Genomic DNA, 23,291 nt, shown 5'->3' with positions numbered 1-23,291 from the left:
TGCCAGTGAATGTTTCAGGATGAATCTTCCAATGCCCTTAATTTACCTAGGATCTGCCTTTGACCAGACAATAAACTCCCACCGTCATGTTGCATGGTGGCTAATGTCATGTTTGCTACATTTTTCACAGCCATTACTGTGTTGTTGTCTCACTTCATAGGACTGACTCACTTTTCTGTCTACACTCCACGCTCATAAGTCTGTCAGTGAGTTCGGTGGTCTGTTCCTTGGATTTCAGAGTTTAAATTGACATCTTGATTTCAATAGCATAACACCGGCCTCTATGTTCCCAATGAGGCCGAATCACTTGCAGTTTTGTCATGGAGCAGAATTAGCAGGAGGTCGCGTGTCACTCCCTATTCCATTTTTTACCTGAAGTAAATGAGACAGTTTAAAGTATAACCATCTTATAAAATCTCACATTAGTAACCTCTTACCTAAAAATGGAAAACTAGCTGCTACTGTCATAACTTTTCCAGAAGACTATCAAAATGTAACATTGTAAACACCTTTACAATTGATCTAGTGTGTACAGTGTCAGGAATGACTCTAAGGTGCTTATTGGTAGCTTCACCTGTGTCACGCCACACAGCATGCTTCCATTCTCATTGTTTTTCTTGATTGACAGCTTTTCCTTATTCTTGATTAGAAAATTGTAATCTTTGTATCGGTGTTAATTTTCTCAAGGGCAACAGCTCTGTTCTTTGATTAGCTACTTCTATCCCTACCCCCTCTTCCTGTAGCTTCTTTTGAGCTCCTCTATTTTATTCCACCCAATTATCTTTACTTTTAAACATCTCAATCTCATTCATTTCACTCAGTGCTCCTCACTGAAGTATCCTGTCTCCTTTATTCTTTTAGTTTCTGCACTGAGTGACTTTGCTGTCTGAATAAGTGCAATGTGTGTGCCAGAAGACAGTCCCATCCCTTAGGATGGAGTCTTCTGATTTGGTCAGCAGTCAGGGACAGGAGAATGTGAAACATAAGACAACACTGAGGGCAGGAGCCAAAAGGCTGCAGCCTTTGCAATCATCCACCAGGCTTGAGATGCTTTTTTTTCAGCTCGTCAGGATGAAGGTGGGGGCTGCAGGGTAGATGAGCTAACTGACAGTGGGTAAACTGACACTATTTAAGGGAGGGGGTTGGTTAAATCAGGCAGTTAGTAGCAGCTTGTCAGAAAGTCACAGTAATAATCATGAGAGATCGGGCAGTTCTCTGCAACAAAGAGGGTGAGTGAAGATGGTTTTGTTGCCTGTCTGGTGCTAGGCTTAAGGCCCAATGCTCAGAGATGGAGCGGGACTTGCGTAGGAAGGAGCAGACAATGAGCATAGTCCATGTAGGTAGCAGCAACATAGGCATGAGAAAGAAGGGTCAGTTTGTGGAGCTTAGAATCAAAATAAGCATAACCTTTAAAGAGTATAATTTTCTGTCTGAGTAGGGAAATTACTGTGTGGCTTCAAATCTACTGTAGGAAAAGTGGGTTCTGAGGGACGGTTGTTACAGAACAAGCGGAAGTAGTAGGATCTCAGCAGGTCTGACAGCATCTGTGGAGAGAAAGCAGGGTAAATGTTTTAGACGAGAATGGTCTGAAGAAGTGTCACCAGATTCAAAATTTTAACTCTGTTTTCTTTCCACAGATGCTATCAGACCTGTTGAGTTCCTCCCAATTTTTATTTTTCTTTCAGATTTCCAGCATCCCCCATTCTTAGTGTTATTTTAAGTGAAAGTGGGACCTGTATCATTGGTGCAGTTTCCACCTGAACAATGGCTGAGGTTAGTGTTTCTGCAAATTGCACAAGTGAGGGAGTAGGAAGGATTTTAGTGGGAGCAAAGGATTGAATTTGAGAAGCTGTGATCAATCAAATTGGCAAAAGGGTAAAGTATTAAAGTGGAAAATGAGAAATATGGCTGTGACAGGGAGGGATAGAGAAGACAAATCCAGGAGTAAATCAACAGGTATGTTTAGGGGTTATATTAAAAAAAAGTATCTGAATGCACATGGCCAACAAAACCAATAAATAGAGTGCAAATAGAAATACAGAGGTATGATGTGGCAGCCATTTCAGAGATCTGGCTGCAGATGATAAGGACTTTGTACCTGAGTATTGAAGGGTTCAGAATATTTGAGATGGACAGGAAGCTGGGAAAAGCTGATGAGACAGCTCTGTTAGCTGTCAATTGATATTATCACAATCGAGAGGGTTGACCTAAATTCAGGACATGAGGATGTGCAAATGGCTTGGGTGAATATGATAAAGGCACAAAGTCATTTTTATATGACTTATGGTGTATACAAGTCCCTTTAAGAGTGTGAGCGCACATGAAGATGGAGCATAATGGCAGCTCGCTCTCTCGCGCTCGCTTTCTCTCTCTCACTCGCTCTTGCTCTTGCCCTCTTTCTCTCTCTCTCACTTTCTCCTACTGTCGATCTTTCCTCTCCCTCTACCTCCATGATGTTGGTCACAGAGGTGGACATTCTTTACTCCTCACCAGCATGTTCTTGACTTCCTTCTGATCCCATTTCCATATGTTCCTGTAAAACAGCTCATGTACAGCCTTCAGTTGGCCAAGCTGCTTCCATAGTTATCAAGTTGGTCAGGCCCTCCTTCACTGCTCCTTTTAATGTGCTTAAATGTTGGGATTGCCTTGTCCTTTTTGTTCCCTCTGCTGTGATCACAACCTTTTCTTAAGTCAAATTTGAGCTCAGACTTGAGTACCTGGTGCATACTTTCTTCAGCCATGCGCAACTAAATCTGACTGGCCCCCATATCAAGCACTATTGGATTGCACTTTCCTCTTCCAAAGCTGTTAACCTCTCCAGGGTCATCTTGGAGAGCAGAGATAATTATCTTTTCTCTGCTGGCAATCATCTGCACCTCCTAAGTAATGAGTATTGTGTGCTCATTGATATCTGCAGTCATCTGCTCAGCTGCTTCTCCTGTACTTTCCTCTCTTCCTTCCTCACCCAACTCGAACCACTTCCACTGAATCTATTGCTTTCTGTCTTTATGTTGTCTCATGCCCCATCATACAACTGATCCCTCTCAATTCGACCAATGGGAATAGGTATTAAGGACAGCATGCTCATAAGGTGATACAGGTGCAAAGTTGGTAAAAGTTTAAAAAAAATGGGAGGGAAAGACAGATGTATAGGAGTACACATCCAGGAGGCTTCCCAATCTATTTTTCAGCAAATTGGGAAGATGGAGAAAAGTAGAGATCTCTACATTTCTCACCACTATTCAGTGCTTTAATTGTATTAGAGATCTAAGAAAATAGATGGAGATTAACTTCACTTTAGGAGCGCCTAATCTCAACTAATTTCAGATGCTGACTATTTCTAATACTCTAACTGTAATATGCTTTGCAAGTGAATCATCTGACATTTTTTCCTGATGGAAGCTTCTGTGATGGGTCTGTGCCTTTAGCAGCAATGTGTTCTGTGCTGGTTTTCTTGAAAAAAGGTGTTGTCACAGTGGTGCCAGGATGTTGATAAATAGCTTTAGCGTTCTCTTTGGGTAATTTTCTTTCAATAAGACAAAAGAATCCTGAGTGGGCGGGGTCAAGACGCTCACAGACCCAGGAAGGTTTTTCACTTTATTTTCAGGTCGTTGAGAAGATGTCTGCTAGCTGCTCGAGCTAAAAGCTTGAGCCCTCTGCTGCACAAGTGACATCTTAGACAGTGAGGCTTCCCCTTTTAAAAATCAAAAAGGGCAGATTGTTTCTTCTGAACTGGGAAAAACAGCACGTGAGAAGAATAATGGATTGCATTTTCTGCCAAAGGGTGTGTTTATGGGATGCACTCCCAAGCACTGAGGATGTCACCTAGACAGGGGACGAAACGTTTGCAAGACAAATTCCCAGCTCGGCGAACAGAACCACAGCAACGAGCACCCGAGCTACAAATCTTCTCCCAAACTTGTGGGATGCTGTCTATATTAGAACAGTTGATGACAAGTGTTTGAACAGTGCTTTCTGTTGTTAAGTATTTCAATAGAGTAAAGTTATGCCAATCATTTTTGTTGTATTTTAACTGTATTGTAAGAATAAAGTGTGTTTTGATCAAAGCTTAGTGATGGACCCAATTGATTCATGCCTTGAATCCAGGGCCTCTGACCTGCTTTTAAAAAATATAAAAGTTAAGGTCTAGGCTATTCCATAGTATAACTTTGTGGGGGTCTGGTCCATAAGAGTCTAGGGGATTTCTGATCATCCCCTAGTCCTTACTCAACTGCATGTTTTCTTAATACTTCATTGGCTGATGAAGAAAGCATCCGGGTGATTGTGAAATGAATACACTTTGGTGATGGATCATGTCTGTCTGGTTTTTTTCCCCCCAGTAGTAGAAGGGTTCTGAGTCAGGTGTGTCTGTGTGTATGTGGCAGGAAATCGTGCTGCAGTTCATAGCCGCACTGTTGAGCTCATCTCGAAGCCCCAAGAAACATGCTACTGATTGATAATGGGGAAACATCATTATTTCTACTGTTGCAGCCCGTGGGAGTGAAGACAGCAGCATCTCATTACTTGCCATGTCATATATTTATAGAAACCCAGTGACATTTTCAGAATGAGACAGATAACATTTGAAGACATTGGAGAAAAATGCAGTTTTAATTTGCTTTCACTGCACTGCAGACAGCTGGCACGATTGGATGAGTTCATGTCATGGTGCACTCTAAGAAGTCAATTTGCCTGATTCCTGTGACCAACAAAATTTTTATTTTGCCTTTTGTCTCGCTTCTTAACCTGTGAGGGCAATCTACTCTTGAGTTAATGTTTATTTTTCCTTTTTAAGTTTTAATTTTTTGAATGAAAGTCCTTTTGAAATTTTCATGTACAGGAATAAATCCTGACTGGTGTTTAACTGAGAAAGAAATTGCTTGCCCCAGTAATTGTTCCTGATCTTAGCACTGAAAGTTGCTTGTGTCATATCAAACACTTTGTTTTAAAATAAAATTGACAGCTCCTTGGGGAGTGAGCTGGCTGAACCTGTTTACCTGTGTAGTTTAAATCTAAAGTAAGAGATATGTCATCAGAAGCAAAGGGGGCAATTCTCCAGTTAATTATTGTTTTTTCTTGCTGAAAGCTTATTTGTTTATTTTGTTCTTTTGCAAGATGATATAACGCCCTTTTTATTGAAATTCAACAAATATAAATGTTCCTTTAACATACTAAGCCAAACTGTCTCTCTTACAGACCAAAACTTGGACCTAAAATATTCTCAGCTTTAAAAAAAACAAGTGCAAGCATCATTGTGACAGGAACAATCATATGTTGGTAATCACTGATTATTGCCATACATCCATAAGCAAGATTTGGAGGTGCCGGTGTTGGAATGGGGTGTACAAAGTTTTTAAAAAAAACGCATGACACCAGGTTATAGTCCAACAGGTTTATTTGGAAGCACTATGTTGTTACCACGTGATAAAGGAGCAGCGCTCTGAAAGCTAGTGCTTCCAAATAAACCTGTTGGACTTTCACCTGGTGTCGTGTGACTTTTTTAAAAAAACTAAATCCATAAGCAAACTAATTTGGGTGCTGGAGATTAGAAATAAATACTGTGCTGGACAAACTCAACAGGTTTGGTATCTCAAGTAGATTTGGTAGCATCTAACAGATGCTGCTGTACCTGCTTAGTTTCTGGAGCACTTTCTGATTCTATTGGCATACATGTATTGCTTTTGTAATCTTTTTAAACAGTCATATAGAAACTGGAGACAATCTGATAGGGTTTTCAAATTCTCACTGTGTAATGGATTATGCATCCATTATATGTATTTAAAAGGGAATTGGATTTTCAGTAATGTAATGAAGTATGCATGTTAATTATTATTTACTATAAATGTTGTTATCACTGAATCTAAATTGCATGATAATTTTCCTTTTTCATTCAAAGGATGTGGGCTACAAAGGTTAGACCAGCTTTTATTGCCCATCCCAAATTGCCTTTGAGAATGTGGTGACATGTTGCCTTTCTTGAATTGCTGCAGATCATAAGATTTAGAATTAAGCAATTCAGCTCATTGGTTCTACACCACCTGTTCAATCTGGGCTGATAGGTTTCTCAACCTCATTAGTTTCTCGACCTCGTTGTCCTGCCATTTCACCTTAACCCTTAATTCCCTTGCTAATCCAGACCCTGTCTATCTCTGTCTTAAGTGCTTTCAATGACTTCGCCTCCACAGCCTTCTGCGGCAACAAGTTCCACAGATTCACCACCTTCTGGCTGAAGAAGTTCTTCCTCATCTCGGTTCTGAAGGGTCAACCTTTTCACTCTGAGGTTGTTCCTTCCAGTCCTGGCCCCTCCTACCAGTGAAAATATCTTTTTCACATCCATTCTATTCCGGCCCCTTGGTATTCTGAGTTTCAAGGAGGTTCCCCTCTTCTAAACACCATCGAGTACAAACCCAGACTTCTGTAGTCCACTTAGTAAATGTAGACCAGCAATACTGTTCAGCAGGGTGTCCTGTAAGATTTTGACCAGCTCCAGTGAAGGAACAGTGAATATTTCCACATCAGGGATACACATGTATTAATTTGTTAGCTCTATGATGGGGACGAAGGAGGTAGAATATGCCATTTTGGCCCTGCCATCCTGCTCCTCTATTCAATAAGATCATGGCCATCTGCTGTGGTCTATCCTCTACTTTCTATTCTGCCCCATACCCCTTGTCCATCGCAACTCAATCCATTTAGCTTTGAAGAAATCAGAAGAGGCACCCTCCAGTACCTCCTAGGAAACAGAATGCCAGACTTCAGTGCCCCTCTGAGAGAATTAATTTCTCCTCATCTGTCTTTAAAAAAAAAAGTGAAGTATTCTTTTGTTCACACAAGTACACGCACACTTTATGACTGATTTCTACTTGATAAATAGGAACAATGCTGAACAGCAGCATGATATCTAAATGGTTTCCTTGGTAACAGGGTAAATGATTTTGGTATGAGTTTTAAGCATATTTTAAGTCAAATTAGAAGGATGTGTTCGATTGGCACAACGTTGCTGACAATGTTTTTTTTTGAAGTTGATAACAAATGTATTTACAGCCCAGTAATTGCAGTACTTGATTTTTGAATCATTTGTTTCAAATGGGTTGTGTTTGGAATGGCTGTCATTATTCAGATGCTAACACCATTTTTTTTTCCCTGCGACTGAAAGCCAGCTTATGGCTCATGCGAACAAACCTGCTTAATGTTTTATAGTTCAAGTAACCGTAACTGCACTCTACTCAATCATTTATTCAAAATCACATTACCATTGATCCAGCTCTTGACAACTGATTAGCGTTGACCATACTTGAATGTACTTTTGCTTTTAGATATGTTTTCCATTTCATTGAGATAACCTGATTGAGACTCTTGTAGGTTTTGAAAGGGGCTTTGAAGAGACAGTTAGAGTTAGAGTCCAACCTGTCCATGTCGACCAGCTAAGCCAACCCAATCTAGTCCCACCTGCCAACACCTGGCCCATATCCCTCCAAATCCTTCCTATTCTTACACTCATTCAGATGCCTTTTAAATGCTATAATTGTACTAGCCTCTACCACTTCCTTTGGCAATTCATTCCATACACGTACCAGCCTCTACATGAAGACATTGCCCCTTATGTCTCTTTTATATCTTCTCCTCTCACCTTAAACATATGCCCTCTAGTTCTGGACTCCCCGACCCCAGGGAAAAGACTTTGCCTATTTACCCTATCTATGCCCCTCATGATTTTATAAACCTCTATAAGGTCACCCCTCCACCTCCGACGCTCCAGGGAAAACAGCCCCAGCCTGTTCAGCCTCTCCCTATAGCTCAAATCCTCCAACACTAGTAACATGCTTGTAGTAAATCTTTTCTGAACCCTTTCAAGTTTTACAACATCTTTCCAATAGGAAGGAGACCAGAATTGTACGCAACAGTGATCTCAACAAAGTCCTGTGCAGCCGCAACATGACCTCCCAACTCCTGTACTCAATACTCTGACTAATAAAGGAAAGCATACCAAACTCCTCCTTCACTATCCTATCTACCTGTGACTCCACTTTCAAGGAACTATGAACCTGCACTGCAAGGTCTCTTTGTTCAGCAACACTTCCCTAGGATCTTACCATTAAGTGTATAAGTCCTGCTACGATTTGCTTTCCCAAAATGTAGCACCTCACATTTATCTGAATTAAACTCCATCTGCCACTTCTCAGCCCATTGGCCCATTTGATCACGATCCTGTTGTAATCTGAGGTAACCTTCTTTGCTGTCCACTACATCTCCAATTTTGGTGTCGTCTGCAAACTTACTAACTGTACCTCTTCTGCTCGCATCCAAATCATTTATATAAATGATGAAAAGTAGTGGACCCAGCACCGATCCTTGTGGCACTCCACTGGTCACAGGCCTCCAGTCTGAAAAACAACCCTCCACCACCACCCTCTGTCTTCTACCTTTGAGCCAGTTCTGAATCCAAATGGCTAGTTCTCCCTGTATTCCATGAGATCTAACCTTGCTAATCATTCTCCCAAGGGAAGCCTTGTCAAACACCTTACTGAAGTCCATATAGATCACATCTACTGCTCTGTCCTCATCTATCCTCTTTGTTACTTCTTCAAAAAACTCAATCAAGTTTGTGAGACATGATTTCCCACGCACAAAGGCATGTTGACTATCCCTAATTAGTCTTTGCCTTTCCAAATACATGTACATCCTGTCCCTCAGGATTCCCTATAACCGCTTGCCCACCACCGACATCAGGCTCACCGGTATATAGTTCCCTGGCTTGTCCTTACCACCCTTCTTAAACAGTCGGACCACATTAGCCAACCTCCAGTGTTCTGGTATCACACCTGTGACTATCGATGATACAAATATCTCAGTAAGAGACCCAGCAATCACTTCTCTGGCTCCCCACTGAGTCTAGGGCACACCTGATCAGGTTCTGGGGATCTATCCACTTTTATGCCTTTCAAGACATCCAGCACTTCCTTCTATGTAGTATGGACATTTTGCAAGATGCTACCATTTATTTCCCTACATTCTATATCTTCCATGGCCTTTCCCACAGTAAATACTGATGCAAAATACTCGTTTAGTATCTCCCCCGTTTCCTGCAGCTCCACACAAAGGCCGCCATGTTGATCTCTCTGTAGTTGCCCTTTTGTCTTTAATGTATTTGTAAAAACCTTTTGGATTCTCCTTAACTCTATTTTCCAAACCTATCTCATGTCCCCTTTTTGCCCTCCTGATTTCTCTTAAGTGTACTCCCAACTGCAGAGCTGGGCTAAGAGGTGGCGAATGCAGTGTAATGCAGCAAAGTGCGAGGTGATTCACTTTGGGAGGACATCAGGAATGCAGAATACAGGGCTGATAGTAAGATTCTTGTTAGTGTAGATGAGCAGAGGGATCTTGCTATCCATGTCCATAGATCCTTGAAGGTTGCCACCCAGGTTGCTAAGGTTGTTAAGAAGGTGTACAGTGTGTTAGCTTTTATTGGTAGAGGGATTGAGTTTCAGAGCCACCAGGCCATGTTGCAGCTGTACAAAACTCTGGTGCGCCGCACTTCGAGTATTGCATACAGTTCTGGATACAACATTATAGGAAGGACTTGGAAGCATTGGAAAGGGTGTAGAGGAAATTTAATAGGATGTTGCCTGGTATGGAGGGAAGGCCTAATGAGGAAAAGCTGAGGAACTTGAGTGTTTTTGTTAGAGAGAAGAAGGTTAAGAGGTGACTTAGATGTATAAAAGATGATCAGAGAATTAGATAGAGTAGACAGTAAGAGCCTTTTTCCTTGGATGGTGATGGCTAGCACGAGGGGACATAGCATTTAAATTGAGGGGTGATAGATATAGGACAAATGTCAGAGGTAGATTCTTTACTCAGAGGGTAGTAAGGGTGTGGAATGCCCTGCTTGCAACTGTAGTAGACTCGCCAACTTCAAGGGCATTTAAATGGTCATTGCATAAACATATGAAGGATAATGGAATAATGTAGGTTAGATGAGCTTCAGATCGGTGTCACAGGTCAGCGCAACATTGAGGGCTATACTTCTTTGTTCTATGTACTTTTTAGGGCTAAGGGGATCAAATGGTAAGGGGAGGAAGTGGGAACACAGGACTGAGGTGGATGATCAGCCATGATCTCACTTGAAAGGCTGTATAATCTACTCCTCTGCTCGTATTTCTTTTGATGCTATATTTGTTTGAATATTGCCGTCATCACATTTTAAAGACATAAGGAAAACATTAGATGTATAAAGTTCGCTTAAAAGCAATTTATATATTGAAATAGGCTAAAACTATGCAATATGTCAGTTTAGGATTTACTTTGTCTGGACCAGATGGATAGCACATATGTGAATTATGCCCACGACTATTAATCCAATTCCTTATGGTCACATTCTACGATTTCCTGCAAATCTTTCAAACAGTAACAAAATGTGTAGCAAACAGAACATATAATTCAGCCATAATTAATATGTATTAATTTTTAAAAATATAATCAGTAAGATGAGGGTTGCAGCAGTTTAATGCTTGTAATGCCTTAGGCTAGCCTAAATTTTATTATTATTATTATTGTGTTAACATTGCAGAAATTGTACTTCTGGCTCTGTACTTGAGAATTTTAAACTTGTGTCTGAAGTTGCTGTTATTGGAACACAGAATATCTTTCACGTTTGTCAGCATAAATCTGTTGCTTAGGAGCAGAATGATCCTTTATGGCCTTGTGACTTTTAAATGTTACCTTTGGATCATCCAGTTCAGTTTGTGGTAGTGTTAATTAGGTGTAATGAAGCAGGAGGGAACTTCTGTTGTTAAAATTCGATACACTATCAAATCTAATATTGTTCATAACCTTCTTGTGCCTGCTCTCTCTGTCTCCCTGTTTCAAGTCATCAAGTTCAGTTGTGAAGTAGCATTCCTTTTTGTTATTACAAAACATAACTAAAAGCCATTCATGAAGTGCATGTAGAGAGAGAGTACCTTGAAACCAGCTATCCAAAAACTGGCAATGCCCAAAAATTAGATTTTTAAAAAATAATCTCCAATGTATCAAGTTTAATGGAGTAAATTTGGAAAAACACATCTGGTGTAGACAATATGGTTAGGTACAGATTTGCTTGTGATTAGCTACTGGTGTCACTGCTTGGAATGCTTCTGTACATGCTCTCAAAGTGACTCTTGCCTTGTCCAACCAGACTTGACCTAAATGGTTATCGCTTAGTGTAAAATCTATAAACATCTGAAATCTGGCACAGTCTTGCTCATGAAAGGATAGCATTCTGGACGACATCTTTCCAAAATGCATTTTCAAAATTAATTTCAATGATCTCAGTTTAGCCCTTGTAGCTTAATACATTACGATGAGATAGTCCACTTCCTGAACTCCTCATGAGGGTAATGATGATTGGAGCAGCTGGTTTAAAGATTAGTTTCCTCCTCCTTTGTTCGTGAACGGTGCCATTAGGATCTTGACTAGGAAAACCACATTCCTAATCCTGGGTGAAACCTGCAGTTTGAAACCATCTGATGCAGCGATTAAAGTCTGAACTGGAGGTTGCTTCAGTTACCCAGTGATGCTGTACGTCTGGTGATCTTTTGAAGGGTCAAGAGTAGTAGTGGAGAGCTGGAGCTGGCTATCATCAAGTTGTTGATCCTACAATATCAGACACTGTTGCCATTACCAAGTGTATAGATGAGAAATTAGAGTGGTGCTTGCTTCCATATCCACCCACGGGTCTACAAGACTCAATGCTAAATCATGCCTGAGTTTTCACTTGCATGAATCCTTCTCTTTAACTTTTGGTCACCCATGGTCACCAGCAGGCCTATTGTCACCATCATACCCTTCATCGATCATCTGTGAGTAGCCATCATCCCTACCCATGGTTCCAGGCCAACCACTATAGTCGATGCCCATCATGCATTGAGTAATTCCTTGAGTTAGAAAGCTGTTTCAGTTCTTTACTGGACACCACTGGCAACTGATCCCAAGGATCTCTCTCCAGCAACACATACAAAATAAATTTGATCTGCATTCTTGCCTCTGGTATGCAGTCCAGGCTTTTATGTCATGCAATAGTCTGTGTAGTGCGTAAACACTGAGGATTCTGAGTAGCGATTGTATTGACGTTGGACTGATCATGAATCCAATTTTTCTGTAGTAGTTAATCAGGCTTTTAAAATTGATTGCAGGCCTTAACTTTTGTAGCACATTCCAGTGATATTATCCAGAAACCGGAGTTTACGTTTCAGAAAATATCTCAGTTTGGTCTTTGCTCTCAATTCAGACTGAGACAGTGTGCTTTGTGTAAAATTCCCCTGGTAACATGGAATCCCATTGCTCCATGACACAATAAGGTGCCAATAGCACCAGTTCTATCTATTTATAAATGGAGAAGAGGATCTGACTTTTTATTTGACCAGTAGTTTTGGCAAAATCCAGTTGTGACTGCTTTAGTGACCGATGCATTGCAGCGGGTTTAAGATATAATCAATTGCAAATGGAAGCTATGTCTGTAAAACATAGCATGCATCATTAGGTCCTGTGTGAATTAGCACCTTCATTCTGTTGTGAATACCCAGAGTATGTCTCAGCATGGGAGATAATTAAGGCTCCTGTAAAACTTCATTAGTGTTGTGATTTTGTACTGTAGTATATGTGCATAATAGGTCTCTGTAGTGACACAGATATCCTCAGTGGTGTGCAACTGAGTGTCTTGTTGTCGTGAGTCAGTATTCTTCAGTGCTTTTAGGGTTTAAAATGCACATGAATGCTGCCAACTGAAGACCATAAAAATTGTAATAAAATTGGGTTATAAATGGCATTTTACATCTCTTAAGAGAATTACATAGAATTGTGTTTAATTGCCCCACCTGCCCCCACAGTAAATTGAACTTGCAGAATGAGTACTTTACTCTGATTTGTAGTTAGTATAGCCCCATTTTGTTCATGCCAAAAATTGATTTGTGCCATAGACTTGACACATACATTAAAAAAATCATAAATACTTCAAGTCATTAGATTCCTTTCCAACTTTGATCAATGCTTGTGTTATCTGAATATTTTAAATCTTTTAAGAGACCAGTTTTAAACCTGATCATGTATGTGGGGGGTTTTGTCTGGGTAAAATTATGACCTAAATCTCTTGGGAGGGACTGATTTTGCACAGTGGATTTGTGACACCATGATCATTAAAGTGTAACTGAGATTATGCTATTTATGCCGACTCGGGTAGAAGGAACACCACGAATAATATCACAACTGGTGTGGATCAAGATTTGAGTATTCTGAAAAAGTGCCATTTAATGTTTCTTTCTTCTCTTGTTGAATTTTGGCTGTTTCTAAAAGACTTTCCACTGGCGGGCGGCATGGTGGCTTAGTGGTTATCACTGCTGTCTCTCTGTGCCAGGGACCCAGGTTCGATTCTGTCTTGGGTGGTTGTGTGGAGTTTGCATGTTCTCCCTGAGTCTGTGCAGGTTTCCTCCAGGCGCTATGGTTTCCTCTCATAGTCCAAAGATGTGCAGTTTAGATAAACTGGCCATGCTAAATTGCCATAGTGTTCAGGGATGCACGGGTTAGGTGGATTAGCCATGGGAAATGCAGGATTACAGGGATGGGGGTGGGCCTGAGTGGGATGGTCACAGGGTCACTGTGGACTTAATGGGCCAAATGGCCAGCTTCCACATGATTAGGAATTTATTACAATTCTATGAAGAGTTTCAAGTTGTTTATATTTGAGATTTAATATTGAGGTGGAATTCCATTCTTAGGTGGAATTCCATTATTGTGTGGAATAACTTTTCAGTTTAAAACGTGTTTTTGAAGTATTTCCGTCACCCAGAAAATATAATTCATGTTGAATTGCATTCCATGTCCATTTATTTGCTGCATTATATTGTGAGTTTGTTATTAAATGAAATTTAAATTGAATGGATGATTGCAGTCTTAATTGAATGTGCCATTTATTCAGTTCTTTTAATTATAACTATGCATTTTAATTCTGTCCAGATTGGTTGCTTCTGGGTTTCATGCCAGATACTGAGGAAAAGTCTTATCCCTGTGCAGCATCATACTCTCCTTGTTGGAGAGAGAGAGGCTCATGAATTGAATTATTTAACTAAGATAACGAGATTATATTTTTAAAACTAGGGAAAAGTGAGCCAGTTCACCATGAATTATTAACTGTTTTTAAAAAAAACTGTTTCAAAGCAAATTCAATTTAAAACATCATCTTGCGACATAAATCCAATATTCTATGGAGAAATATCAGGTAAAAAAAAATGCTCATTCACAAGAAATGCCTTAACAATAGACAATTCCATCCATTTATATCCTTCGCCTTTTGACTTAGCATCTGTTTTTCATTACACATCTGTGAAGCATGTTAGGACATTTTTCAATGTTAATGCTGTTATTATAAATGCTAGTTGTGCAGATGTATGGAGTCTTGGATGTTAAAACTGATTACCCACTTGCTTTATGTGGAAAAGGAACTGCTGTTTTTGTCTGAGACTTATTACAGTCAGAAAGCTGTATTGGTGGAAGTGTGTTACCTGGCCCTCTGCAGCCTCTCCAATGCGGCATGTGACCTAGCTATTGAAAGGATTGAGCAATATTTCACTGAAAACAAAACTCAATCTATTTACATTAACCTTTTGACAGAGAGAAATAATGCTGTCCTTTGTTTGAGAATGTTCGTGGAGCACATTAAGGTCAAAACCAGTCAGCTGCTGTGGAAAAAAAACAACAGCTACTTGACTAATTTTATCACGAGTGCCTTCGGAATTAAGATATGTCATTAGGTTATCTGCAATAGCTTAATGATATTAGTGCGCAGCTTTACCATGTAAATGAATTACCTTTTCACACAGCAAATTTATTAACTTGTGTTTAGAATGAAAAGTGTATATTTCAGTTGTTTCAAAAAAAACAAATGTTTATTAAGGCTGTTTAACAAAGCACTATGCTCTGCTGCCAATGCACTGGAACAGTGAGTCAGTGACATTAGCACCATTGTGCGCCTACACCACACTGGCACCAGAAGTCATGTGCCCATTATAAAACATAGAACATTACAGTGCAGTACAGGCCCTTCGGTCCCCGATGGTTCCACAGGTCGGCGCAACAATCTGAAGCCTATCTAGATTACACCATACCATTTTCTTCCATGTTTATCCAATGACCATTTAAATGCACATGTTGACATCACTTCCTTATCTGCTGCTCCAATCTGTGTTTCATAGCGCCCCCTAGCTGAAAAGTTGTAACATAAACTTTCAGCAAGTTACATTTACATTAATACCTTAGAATAAATTGCACTTCTTCTCAAATACAGTATTAACCAGTATAGTGTTTGGAGAGCTAATAATATGTTGTGTGAAAAATTTATTTGTAGTTAAACATTCTCGTTGCACTAGATGATCTGTAATTTGTACTTGGATAAGGGAAGATATCGAGGAGGAAGTATTTGGATGGAAGCCAAAACTTCAAATCCTGTAACTGCTGTTTTGCAACTTTGGCAAATGGCTATCAATTTTGGATTATTGCTATTGAATTTGAACAGCGCTGTTGGCACAGGAGCTTTTGGAAGTAATTTAGTTAGGAATGTACAGTAGCTTTCATGGAATTACATCAAGATCTGCATGTATTATAGAAAGAAGAAGAAACTCCCTCTTTTTTTCGATTTGTCAAATTGTGCTGTCTTTATGATTTTTAACGTACCACCTCTTTAACAAATTTGCTTTCCCTTTCCTTGGTGTTAAAGCTTACATTGGTCATTTATACACATTTTCGCGTGACAGATTTGTAATGCATGATAAGTGCCTGCTGAAAATGGTTGCAACGACTTTTAAGTGCCACTAATTTAAAAGTGACTGTGTGTTTCACATTAGTGTTTTGTGGAGCATTTTGAAGTCATGAAACATGCTGTATGAATAGTACTTAATCATACTTTACAAATGGGTGGAACTTATTAAATTTGCAGATATTAACTATCAGAGTCAGAAGTCACATGAGACCAGGTTATAATTCACAAGATTTCAGAGCTTGGGTCATGTGATTTCTGACTTTTCCCACCCCAGTCCAACACCGGCATCTCCACATCATAAACTATCCAGTCAACTTATTAGTTAATGTTTCACCAGCTGTGCTCGGGCGTTGTTACCCATGGTACGTTTCCACAAGAGTTTCAGTCATTTAAAATGGTGATAATAGTCTGTGGGAATGATGTATGAATGTGTGATGTGGCCTGTAACCTGATCTCTTTGTACGTTTCCACTCCCCATAAATTCCTCACATTGCATGTGTTTAATTTGAGTTTGGTCACCAGAGGCGAAGGGTAAACTGCAGAATGGAGTTGACTCCCTCAGTCACATTACCAAAAACAAAAGCTGATGAAATGCCTGTTCAAATTCTTGGTGAATCTGAGGTTTTAGTGTCCACAAAATGGCACCTCCAATTTCTGTGCACTCCAACCTATGCATGTGAAGTCTTCTGGAGTGTTTAGAATTGATACAATGAGATACTTTACAAATTCATGTTCTTTTGTTTTGATAGGAGGCAAGGAAGGCATGTCGTCAGGTATGTCAACAGTCTGCTCCTGGACACCACCTCGATAAAAGAGAATCTTGATAGTTTCTCTCTGACCTTATTTTAAGAAGTAAGATTTGACTAAATGAGTCCTAAAGAAAGAAGAAGTAGATTAAAAAGTTAAGACATAACAGGTTTAAAAAAAGTGGTGAAAAATCAGGGTATTGGGTATAATCCTTGTAGAGAGAGGAGGAGAACTTCTTCAAGGTAGGCATCCTTGCAAGAGGATTCGCAGTAAGGTTGGCTTTAATTCCTGATGAAGGGCTTTTGCTCGAAACGTTAATTTTCCTGCTCCTCGGATGCTGCCTGACCTGCTGTGCTTTTCCAGCACCACTCTAATCTAGACTCTGATTTCCAGCATCAGCAGTCCCCATTTTTGCCTCGTTGATTTTAACCTGACTGCGAATCCTCTTGCAAGGATGCCTACCTTGAAGAGGTTCTCCTCCTCTCTCTAAAAGGCCTTCATTCCTGATGAAGGGCTTTTGCCCGAAACATCGATTTTCCTGCTCCTCAAATGCTGCCTGACCTACTGTGCTTTTTCAGCACCACTCTAATCTAGAATCGGGTATAATCCCTCTAGAGTCAGAGGGAGCTGCAGTATATGGGCTGCAGGTCAATTGGATCCTTGGAAATTGTGAACTGAATGTTTGGAAAGTCTTTAAACCTCAGCCAGGGAACGAAGATTGATAGGAAACTAGGAATATGGATCAGGTGGAAAGATGTCAAAAGGTCAGATTTGTCCCTTGAGAGATGGGATATGGAGATTGCGACTGTGCAGTTCAAAGTCCCAAAATCATCCCCAGGGTAATGGCCAAAGATCCTGATTTTCAGAAAGGGGTCAATTAATGGCCAGAACATAGATTTGCTATCCAGTTAAGAAAGCAAGTTAACTACTGCATATTAGTTATGGAAGAAGTGAATTTTAAAATTAGATTTAGATTTATTGTCACATGTTTATAAAAATACAGTGAAAACATTTCTTTGGTGTTAACTACACAGTCTCTCCATGCTCCATTGTGAAGCACTAAATATTAGGGTGACACAGTGCATAGAACTGCTGTTTTACAGTACCAGGGTTCGATTCCATCTGCTGGTGACTATCTAGTGTTTCAGGTGCTGGATGGTGCACTAACCGAGTTTGAGTGAATATCAGATTATTATTAGTTTGAAATGGGATACCTGAACATTACATTGTAACATCAGTGAGTTGGAGTTGGTTGTGTGGGAAATCTGAATGTTGTAACTTTTCTACTTTGTGTAATTTCAGTGAGTTATAATTCATTATTAACTATGCAAATCTGCAAATCATTCCTCTGACTTTGATTCCCATGTCTTATGCCTTTGTCCATATCCCCTGCTGTCCAACCAGCACAAGACTCTCTCTTCGAAAGAGGGAAAGAACAATAATTATTTGGGAGTGCCATGGAAATTTTTCTGATCTGTGAAGTGGAACTTGTACCCATTGTTTAAAAAATGCACAAGATGTACAGCATACCAGTTCAGACCATCATGTAAATGTCTATGAGAAATATCAAATTTTCTGCAAAGATTTACCAGAAAAACAGTTTCTCCTTTCCAACACTACAGCTTGAAAATGTGATTAATATTCTGCTGTTTCTCATTTTCTTTGTTTGGAGATTACTGGGCTAAAGAGTCAATCCTGGAAAAGGATTACTGACATATTTTTAGCTGTGTTGCTTTCCAGAATGCACTGTCTCAAAAAATATTGTGTAGTTTTGACACAGGTTGGCATTCCCTGCAGCTGCTAATACCAAATGCTAAACTGAGATGTCCTCCCATGTACTCCACATGCCTTTGATTAATAAACAAGTGCCACATGTAGTGACTAAACTAGCATTCATACATTACACTGTTTGCAGTTTAAAAATAAGATATTTTTTTAGCTACGTTTACTTGACTTTAGATAATTAATGGTTGGTTCAGCTCCTGTATATAGGCTGCTATGGTGTGATTTTGGTTGGAGATAAATGCATGGCAGTGATTCAAGCTAATGTTTTTTACACAACTGAAAATCCATTGGACTGCCATTTCAGCGATATGTGAAATAACAGAATTATTATTCAAATGTTTTGCTTGTCTTTTTTTTCCTTTGAGTATCATATGACTTTAGACTTGGAAGTTTTGCATTTGGTCACTTTACCTTTGATTGCAATGATCTGAATTTAGGTCATGGTTTGATTTCTTCGGTCAGGGAAATATATCTATATGTGTAATTTAAAATAGAAGCTATCCACTGTCAGATGGCCATTGTATTGTAGAGAAGGCTCATTCCTCTTGTACTTCATTACATGGAGCTATAGTTGTACAGCAGGGAAACAATCCCTTTAGTCCAAGCTGATCATAATCTCAAACTAAAACAGTCCCAATTGCCTGCTCCTGGCCCATGTCCCTCTAAATCTATTCATGTACCTAGCCAAATGTTTTTTAAATGTTAGAATTGTACTCACATCCACCACTACTTCACACAGTGCTGTGTTAGTTTTTAGTTTTCTTAATGCTGCCTTTATTTACATGACATGGCGCAACAAAACTCTCATTGCATTTTTTATATAATATATGTTTTTTCCTCACATTGCAGTCCAAATTTATTGGACCATTACCATGTCAAGTTACTTGGCTTGTTGTAAGACACTGTTGGTGGCTGAGACAACATACTAAGTAATGGAAAGATATAGGGAAGCTTGAACAAATGTGGGGAGGTAGTGGGGTAATGGTCATGTTGATGGATTTATAATTCAAATCCCTGGCTAATGTCTGAGGGACCTGAGCTCAAATCCCACCTTGGTAAATGACAAAATTTAAATTCAATTTTTAAAAAAAATCTGGAATTGAAAAATGTCAGCCGATTAACAACCACTTAATTGATTGTTACAAAAGCCTATCTGTTTTACTCATGTCCTTCATTGAAGAAAATCTACCAACTTGGTATATCACTGCAGATCCATAGTAATGCGGTTGACTCTTTGTGAATCATGAAAATTTGCATCAGTAAAATTACTGGGAGGGGTGGGGGATAGCAGTTCTGATTCATCTAAAATAAAATTTTGTTAATGCATATAAATAGAAGAATAAAGTGCTTTGGGTCCACTCTGCACACAGTAAGGTCATGGCTGAACATCTTCAGTCATAGGCTACAGTAGCCTAACCCTATCCTATATCCCATGACCCATTTCGATGAAGGGTCATGACCTGAAATGTTAGTCTTGTGGTTTAGAGATCATTGGAGACTAGATATATGTACCCAAGAGGCATATTGGGACTCTGCAGAAGTCTTGACACACCATGGGAATTGTTGGGAAGTTTGTGCTTCTGAAGAACAATTTTTCCTTGCACTTTGGGACCTTCTGAAAAGTCTCTGACTTGTAAATTTGAATCAGAGACTGAATAGTTACCCAGGAAATGGTCAGTTAAAATGCCCAAAATGTCAATTTTCCTGCTCCTCGGTTGCTGCCTGACCTGCTGTGCTTTTCCAGCACCACTCTAATGTTGACTCTAATCTCCAGCATCTGCAGTCCTCACTTTCGCCTCGATTAAAACCTAGTCTGGGTAATGGCACAACCTGATTCATTAAAACCTCTCATTGGTGGATCCTGACTCCTTAATAGTTTTCCCTTTGCCTTCCCAATCAACCTTTTTTTAAAAATTCATTCACAGGATGTGAGTATGCTAGCTAGGAGAGCATTTGTTGTCAATCCCTAATTGCCTAGAGGGCAGTTGAGTGTGAACCACATGCTCTGGAGTCACATGTAGGCCCGACCAGATGAGGTTGGCAGTTTTGTTCCCGAGAGGACAGCAGTGAACCAGATGGGGTTTCCCCCAGCAATTCATTAGATTTTTAATTCTGGGTTTTAAGATTGAATTGTAACATTACCTACAATGGGTTTCCAGACCAGGTCCCCAGAACATTACCTGGGTTTCTGGATTAATTGTCTAGCGATAATCCTACTAGTTCAACACCTCTCCCGACCAACCTGACTACCTGCTGACACAAGCCGACTACTCCTCTGAGCTGAGGAGTCTATACCTTCCAAACAAATTGGGTCCTTTTTGCTATTTATATAAGGCTTCTCCATTAGTTGGACTACACATGAACCCGGGCCTCACTCTGAAGTATTAAGGAGTCCTGGCACAGCTGAAAATTGTCATATTCTTCTGACCCAGGAGTGCATGCTGCGAAATCTCAGGGATCCTGTTAGATTTGCACAAAGTAGTTAACTGGAGCATTGGGTCCAGTTTTGAGTGCCACACTGCAGGAAAAATGTCAAAGCATTTAGAGAGAATTACAGAATTGATTCACAAGAATTGTTTGAGGGATGAGCACCTTCCATTATGTGTATAGGTTGCACAAGTTTGGGCTGTATTTCTTTGATAGAGAAGGATGAGAGGAGTTTTGACAGAGGTATTCCCACCTGGGGAAGGTGGGACCTCTATAAACAGGATGATCTACACCTGAACCTGAGGGGCACCAGTATCCTTGGGGGGAGGTTTGTTAGTGCTCTTGAGGGGGGTTTAAACTAACTCTGCAGGGGCATGGGAACCTGGACTGTGTAGCTTTAGGGTGCAGGACCTGGAGTGTAGGGAGGCTAGGAACATGGCATCAATCTCAAAGGAAGGTGCCTGTAAACAGGAAAGTGGCTTGAAGTGTGTATACTTCAATGCAAGAAGTATACGAAATAAGGTAGGTGAACTTGCAGCGTGGGTTGGTACCTGGGATTTCGATGTTGTGGCTATTACAGAGACATGGGTAGAACAGGGACAGGATTGGCTGTTGCAGGTTCCAGGGTTTAACTGTTTTAGTAGGGCCAGAGGTGGGGGTAAAAGAGGGGGATGTGTGGCATTGCTTGTCAAAGGTACTATTACAGCGGTGGAAAGGATGGTGGATGAACACTCGCCGTCTGAGGTAGTTTGGGCTGAGGTTAGGAATAGGAAAGGTGAGGTCACCCTGTTAGGAGTTTTTATGCAGGCCTCCTAATAGTCCTAGAGACGTAGAAGAAAGGATTGCGAGGATGATTCAGGAGAAGAGTGAAAGTAATAGGGTGGTTGTTATGGGGGACTTTAACTTTCCAGATCTTGATTGGGAAAGCAATAGCTCAAGTTCGTTAGATGGGTCGGTGTTTGTCCAATATGTGCAGGAGGATTTCCTGACACAATATGTAGACAGGCCAACAAGAGGTGAGGCCATACTGGATTTGGTTCTGGGTAACGAACCAGGCCAGGTGTTAGAATTGGAGGTAGGTGAGCACTTTGGGAACAGTGACCACAATTCGGTGACTTTTACTCTAGTGATGGAGAGGGATAAGTGTGCACTGCAGGGCAAAAGTTATAGCTGGGGGCAGGGAAATTATGATGCGATGAGGCATGACTTAGGATGCGTGGATTGTAAAAGTAGGCTTCAAGGGGAGGGTGCACTTGATATGTGGAGCTTGTTCAAGGAGCAACTATTGAGTGTCCTTGATCAGTATGTACCTGTCAGGCAGGGAGGAAAGTGTCGTGTGAGGGAGCCGTGGTTTAATAAGGAATTGGAATCCCTTGTTAAAGGGAAGAGGGCGGCCTATGTAGAGATGAGGCGTGAAGGTTCAATTGGGGTGATTGAGAGTTATAAGGTAGTCAGGAAGGATCTGAAGAGAGAGCTAAGAGCAGCAAGGAGGGGACATGAAAAGTCCTTAGTTGGTCAGATTAGGGAAAACCCAAAGGCTTTCTATAGATATGTCAGGAATAAAAGAATGACTAGGGTAGGAATAGGTCCAGTCAAGGATAGTAATGGGAAGTTGCATGTGGAGGCTGAAGAGATTGGGGAGACACTGAATGAATACTTTTCGTCAGTATTCACTCAGGAACAGGACATTGTTGCCGATGTGAATATTGAGTCACAATTAATTAGAATGATGGCTTTGAGGTATGTAGGGAGGAGTGTTGGAAATTCTGGAAAGGGTGAAAATAGATAAGTCCCCTGGGCCTGATGGCATTTATCCTAGGATTCTCTGGGAAGCAAGGGAGGAGATTGCAGAGCCATTGGCCTTTATTTTTATGTCCTCGTTGTCTACAGGAATAGTGCCAGAAGTCTGGAGGATAGCAAATGTGGTTCCCTTGTTCAAGAAGGGGAGTAGGGATAACCCTAGTAACTATAGGCCGGTGAGTCTCACTTCTGTTGTGGGCAAATTCTTAGAGAGAATTGTAAGGGATAGGATTTATGAACATCTGGATAGGAATAATGTGATCAAGGATAGTCAGCATGGTTTTGCGAAGGGCAGGTCGTGCCTCACAAATCTTATTAAATTCTTTGAGAAGGTGACTAAGGAGGTGGATGAGGGTAAAGCGGTAGATGTGGTGTATATGGATTTTAGTAAGGCGTTTGATAAGGTTCCCCATGGTAGGCTACTGCAAAAAATACGGAGGTATGGCATTGGGGGTGAGTTGGAGGTTTGGATTAGGAATTGGCTGGCTGGAAGAAGACAGGGTAGTAGTTGATGGTATAGGTTCATCTTGGAGCGCAGTTACTAGCGGTGTTCTGCAAGGATCTGTTTTGGGGCCATTGCTGTTTGTCATTTTTATAAATGACCTGCAGGAGGGGCTAGAAGGTTGGGTGAGCAAGTTTGCGAATAATACGAAAGTCGGTGGAGTTGTTGACAGTGAGGAAGGATGTGGCAGGATATAGATAAGCTGCAGAGCTGGGCAGAAAGGTGGCAAATGGAGTTCAATGTTGG

At 40.5% G+C, this 23,291-nt stretch overlaps 1 protein-coding gene across 5 annotated transcripts in view; it reads left to right on the top strand.

The window, feature by feature from the left end:
* The window catches only part of LOC140485661 (serine/threonine-protein phosphatase 2A 55 kDa regulatory subunit B gamma isoform), a 337,293-nt gene that overhangs the window by 171,549 nt on the left and 142,453 nt on the right, over positions 1-23,291 (top strand). For 2 of the 5 annotated variants that reach the window (XM_072584050.1, XM_072584051.1), the window contains exon 3: positions 16,534-16,557. The exons of 2 other annotated variants lie outside the window; for them this stretch is intronic. In XM_072584050.1, coding sequence (XP_072440151.1) covers positions 16,534-16,557 — 24 coding nt within the window. Of the gene's footprint in view, positions 1-16,095; positions 16,147-16,533; positions 16,558-23,291 lie in introns of those variants that run through there. One more of the 5 variants, XM_072584053.1, reaches the window with a different exon arrangement.

The sequence above is a fragment of the Chiloscyllium punctatum genome, chromosome 14 (genome assembly GCF_047496795.1).
Source record: "Chiloscyllium punctatum isolate Juve2018m chromosome 14, sChiPun1.3, whole genome shotgun sequence".
NCBI classification, from domain to species: Eukaryota; Metazoa; Chordata; class Chondrichthyes; order Orectolobiformes; family Hemiscylliidae; genus Chiloscyllium; species Chiloscyllium punctatum.
The sequence above is the reverse complement of the archived record's forward strand: the minus strand, read 5'-3'. Positions and strand labels throughout refer to the sequence as shown.